We start from the raw sequence: 14,512 nt of genomic DNA, 5'->3' as shown, positions 1-14,512 counted from the left end.
TTTCTCCTCTTCAGATGCTGCTTGTTTGTCTATAGCGACAGTCCACTGAACCTCCTTTCTGGTTCTCGCAACATTCAGCATTCCTTGTTCTCATCCTCTTATTTAACCTCACCAATGCTGATACAACTGCTGGGTTAAGTTGGTTAAATATCTGGCATGGATGTACTATCTGTGAAGAAATACCAGGAATGTTTGGTTTGGCAGAGTCAAGCTACCCTTTGGGCCTTTTCTCGGCAGTTCATGTGTTGGCCCTTAAGTGGATAAGCATTGGCTGCCATGTTGTGGGCTGCAAGAAGATGTCCTTCTTGTTTGGGCACCCTGTGTTGCCTTCTCCAACTTCACTATCCCCTCCCCGACATTAATAAGTCAACCTTTAAAACTGTGGCAACTTAATTTTTAGCTCAGTGATCAAATTAAAGCACCTTGGGTTTTCCCATTTTCTGAATTGTTTGAGAGTAACAAATCGATGATTTTCTTAGCAGTGGAAGGAGCTATTTGGCTTGTTGTATCTCTGCAAACTCTATGAAAGAGCTGTTCCATTTAGCTCCATACATCTTATAATTGTGCGAATTACGTCTCTTTGTGGATATGTCCAAATGTCTTTTGAAAATTCCTATGGAATTTGTTCTCGCAATTTTTAGTTTGTCCAAGACTGTCTAATTCAGGGTTCTCAAACAGTGGGCTGCTAGCATGGGATCTTGGGTATGATTTTGGTGATGCTGTCTGAGGGATAACATCGATGGCCATGATGCTTGAACTGTGTTTTGACAGCTGTGAAGCCCATGTACACACTAGTTTTATGTCCTTTGGCCTCCCTTCATCCTTCTTCACCCAATTTTCACTTTAGGGTCACACAAAGTTTCCAGTATTAAAATTGGGTCACATCAGGGAAGATTCTGAAAGCACTGCTGTACCTGTTTTGGGGCTTGAATGCCACATTCTGTAGTTAACATTCACTCAAGAGTTATTATGATTTGAAAAGCTGATTTTATTACTCACTGAACCAGCTATTCTTTGAATTGCTGAATGAAATTGAGACTTGTTCCTGAAAGTACATCATCCAGATATCTTAAAGATATAGTGAATGAGGGCAGAAAATTAAATTGTTACTAGGTGGCTTATGCTATTATTCATGGGTCATAAAGAGTATTTAGCAAAATAATTCTCTAACATCAACCAGAACTACTAAACTAAATACTACAAGTCTTAAATAAAGACTGTGTTAGACTCATGTGGATTCCATTCTACTTTAAATTTTGCCATGTGCAGTAAACTGGTGATTTCCCACAGATAAATGGGTGTTGATGACCTTTCAGTGGGGTCCAAGTGGAACAGCATCTTTCTTGCAGTTCCTCTATCGTAAAAGATAATTTGCAAAAGTTCATTGGTTTGCAAATTAACATAAGAAGGGGCGACCACAGTTTTGGTTGAATTTGAAGAAGTATTGTGCTCCATGATTCCTTCAATTCTTACCATTTCAGCATCTGGTAATTCAACTGCATCATGATTGGTGGAAGTCCTTTTAGTTATTTTGGCACTGGGCTCTGGAATACAATTGCTAAGCTTCTTAACCTCTGAATAGAATAGAACCCTACAGTGGCAAAACAGGTCCTTTGGTCCAACAAGTCCACACCGACTCTCCGAAGAATAACCCATCCTGAACCATTCCCCTAATCTGTATTTACCCTGGCTAATGCACGTAAGCTACACATCCCTGAACACTATGGGCAATTTCATATGGCCAATACACTTAACCAATATATCTTTGGACTGTGGGAGGAAACCGGAGCACTTGGAGGAAACCCACGTGGGCATGAGAAGAATGTGCAAACTCCACACAGAAGTCGCCTGAGCCTCTTCTTTTAGATGTTCCTTCATGCTGATCCTAATACCTTGTTATGTGATTTTGTTTCAAATTTTGTTTGATAATGTATCTGTGAGGCACCTTGAGAAACTTTAGTATCAAAAGGTGGAGTGTAAATGTAAGTGAGAATTGTGATGATGAGTGAACGGTACTTACTATGGGACAGGATATGAGCAGCTATGGAAAGTGGGAGGTAAAGTATATAGAACAAAATTAAGTGAGATTTTCCTTCTCTCTTTTCCGTCTGCTCAGTTTTGCATTGACATGAGCCTGGGAGCTTGGCTTCTCTAGATTATAGAATGATACGAGGCTAAATTGTCATGTCTGGCAACTGTCACCCATAGACCTAACTCTATTCGAGAGTGTGGAATAGGCAACAGATAGAATAAATTAATCCATCCGCTGTCAAGATTAATTATGTCATACTTGAGCAAAAAGTTAGTTATTGGCTTTCATTGTTAATCATGGAATATTTGTGATTACTTAATTAAAACACTTCCTCACAATACAGAAAGTAAATGCAGTACAAGTTGCACAAAATTACTGAATGTGTACAGCAACTATTGCAGAAGCTGTTCAAGTATAGCTGAGTTCCATTATGGGAATTTTAAGCAGTGTGCTGGCCTGAGTAACTTTTCCAACCAGTACTTCCACAGTCTTACTTGGACAATGATGTCTCTCACATTTCAGACCTAGTTAACCTGTCTGCTTCCAATATATATTGGCTCTGTGTCTTGGTTATGACATTTGTTGGATCCTGACTGATCTCTGCCCTCAGGTTTGTTTAACTGATAGCATAAGCATTTAGTCACCTGTTCTATATGGCTGTTGACACACAGAGGTACCCTGATGTATAAAGGAAGGTATTCGTGAAATTATGTTAAACAGCATGGTTGCAGCTTTCATGTGTCTGAGTTTGGAAGGGCAGGCCTAGAATTTCCAAGGCTCTGCTATGCTATGTAAAGATTCATCATAAACAATGAAGCTTAAGCAGTCATAGTTGAACAGGAAGTGTTGTAACAATGCCTGGGTAGCTTCCTCTCAAACCTGTTACCTAGAGCTTAGCGTGTTTTCGTTCAAGGTGACTGAACAACAAATGGCAGGCGCAACAGCTAAAATCAGGGTAAGATTGCCATATGTACTTTTCACTCTCTTAGATTGTCATTGAGCACTACCCTTTGGTCATTTTTAGTTATTTCATTCTTGTTGAGCCTAATTAAAAATTTTAAGCAGAACTTCTCCTTTTACAAAGAGTAACAGTGACCAGAAGGAGGAACTTGGGTTTTCATTGAATAACCCAAATGCTTTTCTTTAATTAACGAATTTCAGCTGTTCATCCGATTGTTTTAGAAATGTAAGGAAAGTATTTGGTATTTATTATGTTCTCCATTCATATGGAGAATGGTTGGAGAGGGAGTCTTCTAGGAGCAACCCAATAACCCGATCACCTATGTTGTACTGCGGTTACCCCCTTTTTATAAATGAGAACAATTACGAGAACTTTGTTGAATGTTTGTTTTAAATTGAATATGTTGCAGGTATGGTTGGGTTCTGAAGTCAGTTTTATGAAAACTGATTTAATGCTCATGTGCTTGAGGTGGCATGTTTTGTGATGCACTGTGACATCATGTCCCTCCTTTATTTTTAAAAATTGTCATCAATTCTCAGCTACTTTACCCTGTGGAAATGCTGAAGTTACCCTCAATTTAATAAACATTGGCCTAAATTCTCTGGAGGTTAGACAAATCATACAATTTCTACAGTGTGGAAGTAGCCCATCGAATCTACACCAACCCTCCAACCCTCATCCCATTCAGACTGACATCCCCCCTACTCTATCCCTTTAACCCTGCATTCCCCATATCTAATCCATGTAGCCTGCACACTCCTGGAAATTACAGGCAATTTAGCATGGCCAGTCCACCCAATCTGCACATTTTTGGACAATGGGTGAAAACTGAAGCGATCACGCAGACACATGGAGAATGTGCAAGCTCCACCCAGACAGTCGCCCGGGTGATCTATTTGAAACATACCAGGACTACAACGGGTGTTAAAAGGCTATTTCTCTGGGAGGAAGGCCTAGAACTAGCTGTCACAGTCTTTGGATAAGGGGTTGGCCTTTTAGGACATAGATAACGAGAAATTTCTTCACTGGGGCATTTGTGAAACTTTGGAATGCTCTACCTCAAAGCTAGTGATGTTGTCAATTAATATATTCACAAAAGAAAGTAAATTTTTGGACAGTAATCAAATTAAGAATGCTCTGATAGGGAAAAAAGTGGAGTTGAGCTAAAAGATTATTCATGATCTTATCAGATGATTAAGAAGTTTTGTTTGCCCCGACTCCTATTACTTTTGGTTTTCTAACTGAAAGAAAATTGAAGTGTCTTTCCTGTGACCTGGCTTTGAACAGAAGACTGTTCTTGAACTTGTGAATCAAAGATGACTATAATTGTTTTGAACTTGTATACAAAAGAGATAGATGCACCTGAACAATATTCCATAATGTGCAAGTATTTGAAGGAATGGGAACACAGCACGCGGTGATTGTCTTGCTATTTAAAGGGAGGGTAAAAAAAAATCTTATCATGTAGGTAATTCCCAATAATCAGTGCTAAGGATTACAGGGATATTGCAATTTCAATCTGATTTTCAAAAATTAATTGATTTTATCATTAGCAAAATTATACCTGAGAGTTGTACTTTCTATAACACTAAAAATAATCCACATTGCGTCCTGTGTGTTCACCTCCCACACAGTGAACTCTATGGGCATAGACTGAGATGTTTGTCAGTGTACAGGAGATTATCTTTGCTTGCTAGTCTTTCTGTACTTTTCATGATTTAAAGATGTTTACTTTCTCAGAAGAAAATTAAAAGCTCATCATTCATTGTTGTCAGTGGCCTTTTGTACCTGTTAATATATCTTTGTTCCTACAACGAATGCCTTGACAGTTTTTAAAGAAAAACTGCTGTGAATGAGTTCACTATTCTATTCTAGAACCTTACAGTTTTATTTCATACAATTATTGGGATTCGTTAACAGTAAAGTTGTTGACCTTAGGATTAAGTAACAGTCTTTGCTGAGGAACTGAGCTATGTTTACTAAGGCTCTATGCTTAAGTCTGCACTGACTTAGATGAATAGGCTTACAATTTATTTGAACCCATTGGCTCAAACTGCCCATTGGGTAGTCAGCTGTGTGTCAGCTAATAGCACCACAGTACATCACATTTCTTGTTTACATGTCTATTCTTGATTGCCCTCATATCTTCTACTCTATTTGAGCTCATCCACAATTCTGCTGCTGGAATCGTAATTTGTGCCAGAAAGTGGAGTTCTGTTCACCTGCCAATCCTACATTATTTAATGTACATTAGCTTCCCATATTGCCACAATTTCAAAATTTTTATCCTTGTTTTCAAATCTACCCATTGCAGTGCTCTTCCATTACTGTAGGGCAGAAGAGATCTTTCAATTCTATCTGAGTAACCTCCTGCAACCTCACAATCCTCCTGTAGTTTCTGCGCTACAAATCTTGCGTGACTCCAGTTTTATTTGCTCTGGGATTGGCAGCTGTGCCTTCGACAGTTTGGGCTCTAAGCTTCGAAATTTCTTCCCCTAAATCTCTCCACTTCTGTGTCTTTTAAGATGCTCCTTAAAAAAAGCTAGCAGTTTTTATGGTCATTTATCTTGATATCCCCTAAAATGAGGATAGGTGAAGACAGGCAGGGGATACAACCTGGTTGGTCTTCACCTATCCCCACTTCACCACCTTGCCCCCCCCACCCCTTTATCTGCAGCTCCCCCGACACCCATACCTAGTCCTAAAAAAGGGTTACACCAGAAATGTTGATTTCTCCACCTCCTGATGCTGCCTGGCTTGCTGTGTTCTTCCAGCTTCCTACTTCTTTACTTTAGATTCCAGCATCCGCAGTTTTATTTTATCTCTAACCATGTGTTATTGACAGGCAAGTATAATTGATAAACAAAAAAAAAGCTGTTTCTACTGCAAATCAGAAACGCAAGTTGCAGGAAAACTCCGCAGATCTGGCAGATTCTGTGGAGAGAAAGTCAATATTTCAAATCCAGTGACCCTACTTTAGAACTGATTGTAGCTTGGAAAAGGTTGGTACATATGCGAAAAGCTGGGTTTGGGGGGATGGTGGAAGGAGCCCAGAGAGAGAGAAAAGCAGGTGGGCAGACAAAAGAATGGGTTAGGTCAGTCTGGGAGAATGAATATTTGCTAATGGGAACTATAAGTGCCTGACAATGGGTTGTTTGTGGTAGCACCCCATGAGATGGCAATGCCTATGTGTATGGTTGGGGTAAGGATACAGGAAAAGATGCTCAAGCCCTAAAATTGTTGAAACTGTTATTGAGTCCAGAAGGCTGCAGGGTTCCCAAACAGACAATGAGGTGCTTTCTTGCAGCTTGTGTTGAGCTTCTTTGGAGCACTGCAGTAAGCCTGAGGTAGAGATGTTGGCCACGGAACATGGTGGTGTGGTTAAAGTGTTGCTTACAGGAAGCTAGGAATCATTTTTGCAGGCAGAAATTAGATGTTCTGGAAAGCGGTCAACCAGACTGGATTTTGTATCCCCAGTGTAGAGGAGACTATATTGTGAGCAGCAAATATTGTAGATAGTTGGAGTGAAGTGAGGGTAAATAGCTGCTTGACCTGGAAGGTGTGTCTGGGGCTTTGAGCAGTGAGGGTGGAGGATGTAACCGGTGTTATATCTTCTGTAATTGTAAGGGAAGGAGCCGTGGGGTGAGGGGAGGTATTGGGAGTGGAGGAGGAATGGACCAACATATCATGGAGGGAATGGTCCCTGCAGAAAGCTGACAAGGGAAAGCAAGGGAATATATGTCTGATGGTGATATTCCATTGGAGGTGGTGGAAATGGTCGCTAATGATCCTGCGGATGTGGATGCTGGTGGGATGCTAGGTGAGGACTAGTGGGAACCTATCATTGTTGAGGGAGAGGAGAGAGGGTGAGGGCTAAAGTGCGAGAGATGGCTCGGACGTGGCTGAGGGCCCTGTTAACCAAGGTGATGAGGAATCCTTGATTGAGGAAGAAAGTGGACATTTCAGAGGCCCTCTAGTCAAAGTTGGTATCAGCGGAAGAGTTGCAAAGAAATGGAGAAATTGAGAGAATAGTGTTTACAGGAAGTAGGGTGTGAGGATGTAGAATCATGGTGGGAGTCAGGTTCGCAGTAAATACTGGTGGCCAGTCTATCCCCAGAAATAGAAACAGAGATTTCTGAGAAGGAAATGGCGAAGTCGGAGATGGACCAGGTGAAGGTGAGAGCTTAGAACTTGAAATCCCTACAGTGTGGAAAGAGGCCTTCCGGCTCAACAAGTTCCACACCGACCCTCCGAAGAATAACCAACTAAACCCATTCCCTTAAACCCATTCCCTATCTCTATTATCCTGTATTTACCCCTGACTCATGCACCTAACCTACACATCCCTGAACAGTTTAGGCAATTTATCAAGGCCAGTTCACCTAACCTGCACATCTTTGGACTGTGGGAGGAAACTGGAGCACCCAGAGGAAACCCATGCAGACAGGGGGAGAATGTGCAAATTCCACACAGACAGTAACCCAAGCTAGAATTGAACCTGGGACCCTGGTGCTGTGAGGCATCAGTGCTAAACACTGAGCCACTGTGCCACAAAGAACATGGCGGAAATGGGAAACAAGATAGATGAATTTCTCCAGTTCCAGACGAGAGAGGGAAGGAGCACCAATGATGTCATCAGTATACTGGAGAAAAGGTTGTGGGTGGGGGCTGCTCTGGATTGGAAGGAGTGTTCCACATACCCCACAATGTGACAGGCATAACTAGGGTTCATGTGGGTACCCATTGCTACCCCTTTGACCTGAAAAAAAGGGAGGAGTTAATGGAGAAGTTGTTCATTGAGAACAGGATTGGCCAGGTGGTAGATGGTAGTGGTGGACTGGGATGGTTTTGGCCTTTTTTTCAACGGAAATATGTAGAGCCTTGAGGACATCCTGATGGGGGAACTAGACGTGTCAAGGGTTTGCATATCCATGGTGAACTGGAGGCAGCTAAAGCCCACAAACTGGAAATTCTGAACCTGACAGAAAGCGTTAGAAGAATAATGGATGTAACTGGGAAGGGACTGGACAAGGGTAGAAAAAAATCAAGTTGAGGTAGGAAGAGATGAGTTCTATTGAAGAGGAGCAGGCAGAACCAATTGATCTGCCCAGGCAGTCCTGTCTGTGGATTTTGGGAAGAGGGTAGAAGCAGGCTTTGTGGAGTTACCGGACTATAAGCTTGGAGGCAATGGTGGGGGAGGGTTGGACATTACCAATGAAATGAGGTTAGTGGGTGTTGTGGATACAATAATCTGATGTCCCTTGGTGGGATCATAGTCCAGGAGGAGACAGGAGGAAGTATCTGAGAGCAGGTCCTCAGCCTGTGCAATGTAAAGGTCAATATGCCAGGCTGGAACGGCACCATGCTTGTCAGCCAGCTTGATAACAAAGTAAGGGTTCCACCTGAGAGTACAGAGTGCAGTCAGTTCAGATGGAGACAGGCTGGAATGGGTAAGGTGGGTGCAGAGAAATTGAAGCAACCAATGTCATGTCGACAGTTCTCAATGACCAGGCCAAGTCTAGGTAAAAGGCCAGAGGCAGGGGTCCAGGTGGAAGGAGCGTTTTGGAGGTGGTGAAGGGGTCTGTGAAACAGTGAGTCTGTGAAATGGTTTGGAGTTGAGGGCAACGGAAGAAACGTTCAACGTCGTGTTGTGGCCGAAAATTCATGAATGGGGGCATGCAGAGGGATAGCACTGAGACCTTTGCTGAGTACAAAGTGTTCAGCATTCGAGGGTTGAAGGTCAGGAGGTGGAGTTGGGAGAGGGGATGAAGTCAGGGGGAAGGGGAGGGGAGGAAGGTTCCAGACGGGCATGGGTATCTATAAGTTGCTCCATCTTGTGTTCCTTCATGTCTGCAAGGAAAAGAAAATCTTTTTTTGTTAGAATATCAAATGAACTGGAGGATGAAGTGGAATTGGAGGTCAGAGTAGTTCTGAGCTGGCGTGAGGCGGTATTGATAGAAAGAGATGTCGAGAGTGTGCACATGGCGATGCATGGCACTGAGTGTGGATTTCAGGATGCTGCAAGAACAGCTGTCTGAGGAACATAACAGAGATTCTGGGTGGATTCAAAACACAAAGGCTGAAACTTGAATTGTAATCCACATGGGGTGAGTCTGAGCCGGAGGCAGTCACTGAGGAATGTGATGTCAATGTGGAAGCAAGTTTTGGCAAATAGCTTGTGAAACACCAGGAGAGACAGTGAAAGTATTGATGGCAAACAAGTAAATGGGTTAGAATGGAAATCATGTCAGAGGGAGGAGCAGAACTTCTTCAAGGTGGGCATACTTGGAGGAAATGTGGCAGAGTTAAACACTAGACAAGAAAAACAAAGAACTAAGGTGCTGGAAATCAGAAGTAAAAACAGATATTGCTGAAAAAGCTCAGCAGGTCTGAGTATAATAGCTGCATGGGTAAATGACTAGTGTTTTTAAAAAAAATGCACAGGTAGACTTCATATGATGATCAGAGCTCTTCCTTTGTGACACACTCTGTGATGCATTGAGGTCTTGGTAGCAGGCAACACTTGCTGTATTTATTATTGAGGGATGTAGAGTGCCAAGCAGCACAGGACAATTTCCCATCAGGCATCTAGCCCTACTTCTCTACCATTCTGAACGGCTGCTGAAATTCAGTTGTGTAACGCAGCTTATGCTGTATGTATCGGCCCTAGGCACGACACTAACATCCAGCATCTAATTGTCCAATAGGATGAGCAGTTCTTTCCACTTACCTGCCTGAACAAGATTTGTCAATTGTTGCAACTCGCCGCCTTCATAAATAATTTTATATCAATATTGGATGTTCTAAAGGATATTGTTATATGTGCTGGATTGCAGGACATTTCTGCACGTGAATATTGTCATAAATTTAAAGAGTTTTGACAGTTTTGAAATTTGGTGTTGACTTGGGGTTTAGAACCGTGCTCGAGAGGCAAGCATTTTTCTTTTTTCTTTAAAGAATGTTTTGTCTGTTTTAACTTGACTGAAAATTGTTTATCTTTCCATCAATATTATGCCATTGAAATTGCTTCTTTTTAGTTAATCTTAATTTTTACTTTTTTCTCATGGCAATAGGGATTAGCACAGGATACTTATCTATAGTTGTAGCCTATATGAGTTTGAAGGTTGTAGGTTCAAGTATGGAACCTAGACTGGTCGTTCAGTGGATAATTGCAATGTGGCATAGTTTTGGTAGAATGACAGTTAGTGAACATATACCCCTTGGCATAAGAACTGCGAGGTTCTCCCTTTGTTGTTGTCTAACATTTATCTCTCCACCCCCAAGGCTCCTAGCCTCATTCCTGATGAAGGGCTTTTGCCCGAAATATTGACTTTCCTGCTCCTCGGATGCTGCCTGACTTGCTGTGCTTTCCCAGCACCATTCTAATCTTAACACTTATCCCTTAACCTACATTACTGAAACAAATTAAGCTGGTTATTTATTGAATAGGTGTCTGTAGCCACCTTCTTTAAGCACATAATATATTATCCTTTTAAAAGAAGTTTAATTTTGTGAAGTTATAAAAGATTGTTATTTAGCCACAGGTACTTGGATGTTCAGAGTCTGTAGAAGATGACTTGGTAATCAAATTAATGAAGTTAGAGATAAGGAAGATATGTTGTGCACAGCATAATTTATTTCTCATTGATTTGTGCAGCCTCAGAGTCCCGAATAACTGACTAACAGATGGTTTAACAATTACTCAACTGTGTTGTTTTATACTGTTCCATTACACACTGCACTTTAAGATACCAACCATTGAATGCTCTGTAACACTGCTTCCCAAATCTTCACTTGGTGTGATCCCACATCATCATCAGAATTTGTAATCCCAGGACAGGACGTGGGAAGGTATAAGTATTGTTGGATATAAGGGATGGGTGCCCTTCATCTACTATGGGATGGTTTTGGCTAAGTATGGTTTGACGTGTTTAAACTGCAAGATTTTCTTTTCAAGAAGGTATTGCTTTTCATAGACTTTTTTGCAGCAGCAATCAGTCCACAAATCAGGCCACACCCACCATTAGAAAGAGATGTGAGAATTTAAAGAGACCTTACAGTTGTTAGCATTCAGTTTGAGCTCCACAACTGTAATTGCAACCTTACCACAGGAGGTCCTCACCCCACAATATCATCTTGTAGCCCCAGTAAAGGTCAGGACCCATACTTCGGGATTCTTTGCTCAAAAGTAATACTGTTCTTATTTACATCACAAATTTTCTTTGAAAGTTCTTCCCTTAATTGGCAGATCATTTTCCTCTACTGTAGAGTCCACGAGGTGGAAGTGTTTCCATGAATCAGTTGGCTGCTGTGTCGTCTTCTCTGTTAATAACAGTAGTTGAAGTCAATGTTAATGACCTGAAGGCCAGTTCGATAAACGTTTTTTTCTGTGGATTGCACTTTTCTGTATGTCATTGTTTGAAGTTGATCTCTGTAGAACTAGGAGAAAGTAAGGTCTGCAGATGCTGGAGAACAGAGCTGAAAATGTGTTGCTGGAAAAGCGCAGCAGGTCAGGCAGCATCCAAAGAACAGGATGCTTTCCTGAAGAAGGGCTTATGCTTGAAACATCGAATCTCCTGTTCCTTGGATGCTGCCTGACCTGCTGTGCTTTTCCAGCAACACATTTTCAGCTCTGTAGAACTAGGCCAGTGATCTAAGTTTGCAAGATTTTCATGAGTAATGTAGCTGGACATGGAGAGTCTTATTGAAATGTCCACTTATTTCCCACTTTCTCTTTGTGCTGATCATGCATCACTCAATATTGGACTGGAGCTAAGGAGAAGGGTTGCTTGCTCCTAAGAATGCCTGCTACTCCTGTGACTTGTTGATAAATGCCACATTTTATCCCAAGGAACAAATTTTGACAATGTCCATCTTTCTGTATTTCTTTGCTAAAGTTGGTTGAATGAAAGCCACCTGCAACTTGATTATCTAGGATTTGAGTGGGGGAATGCTATGGGTCACAGGTCAAGGCCTTATTATGGGATTGTTTTTGTGTGTTAATGGGTACAGTTTATGCTTTTTTGCATTATCATTAATCTTTCTTTTTTTGCTCACACAGGTATGGCCTCACAAGTTTTGGTCTGCCCACCACACATTTATCAAACTCAGACAAGTGCCTTTTGTAGTGTGAAAAAATTGAAAGTCGAGCCAAGTAGCTGTGCGTACCATGAGAGAACTTGTCCGCGGACTTATATGAACGGATGGAACCTTGGAGTTGCCCACCCATCACATGTGGTTAATTCTTCCTTTCAGTTGAAGAATTCCATTGGGAGACCTCGTGAACAGAATATTGTGGTGGCAGTGAGTGCCATTGCATTGAACCCATCTTGTGCCGCCAAGGTCACAGCAGCGCAGGCGCCGCAGCAACCTTTGGCGGTGGCACCCCAGGGCGAGAGACCAGGCAGCAGTCTAACCTCGCTAGAGAGCTACCAGAGATGCGGACTGAAGAGAAAAAGTGAGGAGCTAGACAATCGAGGTAGCGCCATGCAGATTGTGGATGAGCTTTCTATTATGCCGGCAATGTTACAGACGGGTGTAGGGAATCCAGTCACTGTGGTGACTACTGCCTCAAAGCAGAACAGTGCAAGTGGTGATGGTGAGTACCATCTGATGCAGCATGAAGTTCTATGCTCAATGAAGAACACCTATGAGGTCCTTGACTTCCTTGGACGTGGGACCTTCGGCCAGGTGGTGAAATGTTGGAAGCGGGGGACAAATGAGATAGTGGCGATAAAGATTTTGAAAAATCATCCCTCTTATGCACGACAGGGGCAAATTGAAGTCAGTATCCTGGCACGATTAAGCAATGAAAATGCGGATGAGTTTAACTTTGTGCGTGCCTACGAGTGCTTTCAGCATCGGAATCATACGTGTTTGGTGTTTGAGATGTTGGAACAGAATTTATATGACTTTCTAAAGCAGAACAAGTTTAGTCCATTGCCCCTAAAGGTGATCAGGCCAATCCTCCAGCAGGTGGCCACTGCACTGAATAAACTAAAGAGCCTTGGTTTAATCCATGCGGACCTCAAACCGGAGAATATCATGCTGGTTGATCCCATCCGGCAGCCTTACAGGGTGAAAGTAATCGACTTTGGGTCAGCCAGCCACGTGTCCAAAGCTGTGTGTTCCACATATTTGCAGTCGAGGTACTACAGGTAAGTGAATGTGTCTGTGAACTCTCAGCTGATGGAACCAGGAACCATTACAGACTGAACATGTTAAAACAGGTTGAAATCCTCCAGATTTAGTTTTATAGCCCAGTGTGTAATTCCAATAGATAGAGAAAAAAGAAATAGATGGCTCCAGTTTGGTGAAGATTTTGATTGACGTTCGTACTGAGCTTGCAATGGTTCTCCAGTTTGACTGGGTTGCACTCTTCTTTCTTTACACCCTTCCTTCTGCACTGATTGATTTGAAAGTGAAAGATTTCTCTTCCCTGTGTTTATACAACAAATGTGAATTTTCTGGTAGCAGCCAGAGGTTTCCCCCCCTCCAGCACATAGTGGGTGAACTTGAAATTGCAGTATTTCTCAGGTCTAGCATTTTGTAAGAAAAACTGCGCTTTGACATCATAAAGACCAGACAACTCAGGTTTGCATGAAATAGATTGATTTAGTGGATATTTGTCGTAACCCAGCTACAGTTTGTGGCATTTACCTCCCTTCAGTAGAGAGCGTTGGAGTTTTGAGGTGAAAATTGAAGCCACATGACTGAGTTGCCAGTTTTCAGGATTTATGTATCTGTTTCTAGAACTTCAAGCTATTTTGATTATTGAAATGACATGGCAGTGCTAAGCTTGCAACTTAACAGGTCGACCAGTGCCTAAGAAGGAATGCATTTTCAAATTGTGCTTTTATTCTGCACACTGTCACCCAGTTTAAAAACGTAGCAAAAGAAGTCTAGCACAGAGGGATTTGTTATACATTTCGTTCTGTTTCACTGACGTTAAAACGATGAGGAGGGAATCACAGTTTTGTTTTAATAGGAGGCTGCTAAACTTTTTGTGTTTTGTGATGTGCTGTCAGTGGGATGAAGCAGTGGCTTCCAATTTATGGAGGGATTCCCAGGAGTTGACAATTCCTTGCAGCACTGTGATATTCTTGGCACTGATGTGGACATTTAAAAAAGAATTCCTGGAAAACAGTTACACAACACTTGTCACCTGTGCCAGCTAACCTCTCAATGTCAAATGGTTATATTTAGAGAACTGAGTGGTTTGGCCACTCTGCCCATCCATCCAGTTTATCTCTTTAAACAATTTGGGTCCCTCATTTGAACATTTCTACATAATGTATAAAAAGGTACAAGAGACAAGGAGGGAAGAGCAATTGCTTTCCCATTGTGTTCTAATTTTGAGGAGAAGCCATAGGTATACAAACAACTGTTAATCTTCAGATGACTTTCTACTTAACTTCAGGATTTAGTTGTTCACCTCAGCTAAATCATGTGTCTTTAAAGAGGCAAGCAAAACATGATGTATGCATGACATGATATAATAATGCAGACCTAACTAACTA

The 14,512-nt window shown here is 41.9% G+C and overlaps 1 protein-coding gene across 5 annotated transcripts in view; it reads left to right on the top strand.

The window, feature by feature from the left end:
• Nucleotides 1-14,512, top strand: part of hipk3a (homeodomain interacting protein kinase 3a) — a 260,923-nt gene that overhangs the window by 87,402 nt on the left and 159,009 nt on the right. For all 5 annotated transcript variants that reach the window (XM_060839040.1, XM_060839042.1, XM_060839038.1 and 2 more), the window contains one exon: nucleotides 12,055-13,150. In XM_060839040.1, coding sequence (XP_060695023.1) covers nucleotides 12,057-13,150 — 1,094 coding nt within the window. In that variant the 5' untranslated portion in view covers nucleotides 12,055-12,056. The remainder of the gene's footprint in view (nucleotides 1-12,054; nucleotides 13,151-14,512) is intronic.

Source organism: Hemiscyllium ocellatum, chromosome 18 (genome assembly GCF_020745735.1).
Source record: "Hemiscyllium ocellatum isolate sHemOce1 chromosome 18, sHemOce1.pat.X.cur, whole genome shotgun sequence".
Taxonomy (NCBI): domain Eukaryota; kingdom Metazoa; phylum Chordata; class Chondrichthyes; order Orectolobiformes; family Hemiscylliidae; genus Hemiscyllium; species Hemiscyllium ocellatum.
Note: the sequence above shows the minus strand (reverse complement) of the source record. Positions and strands in the feature narration are given on the sequence as shown.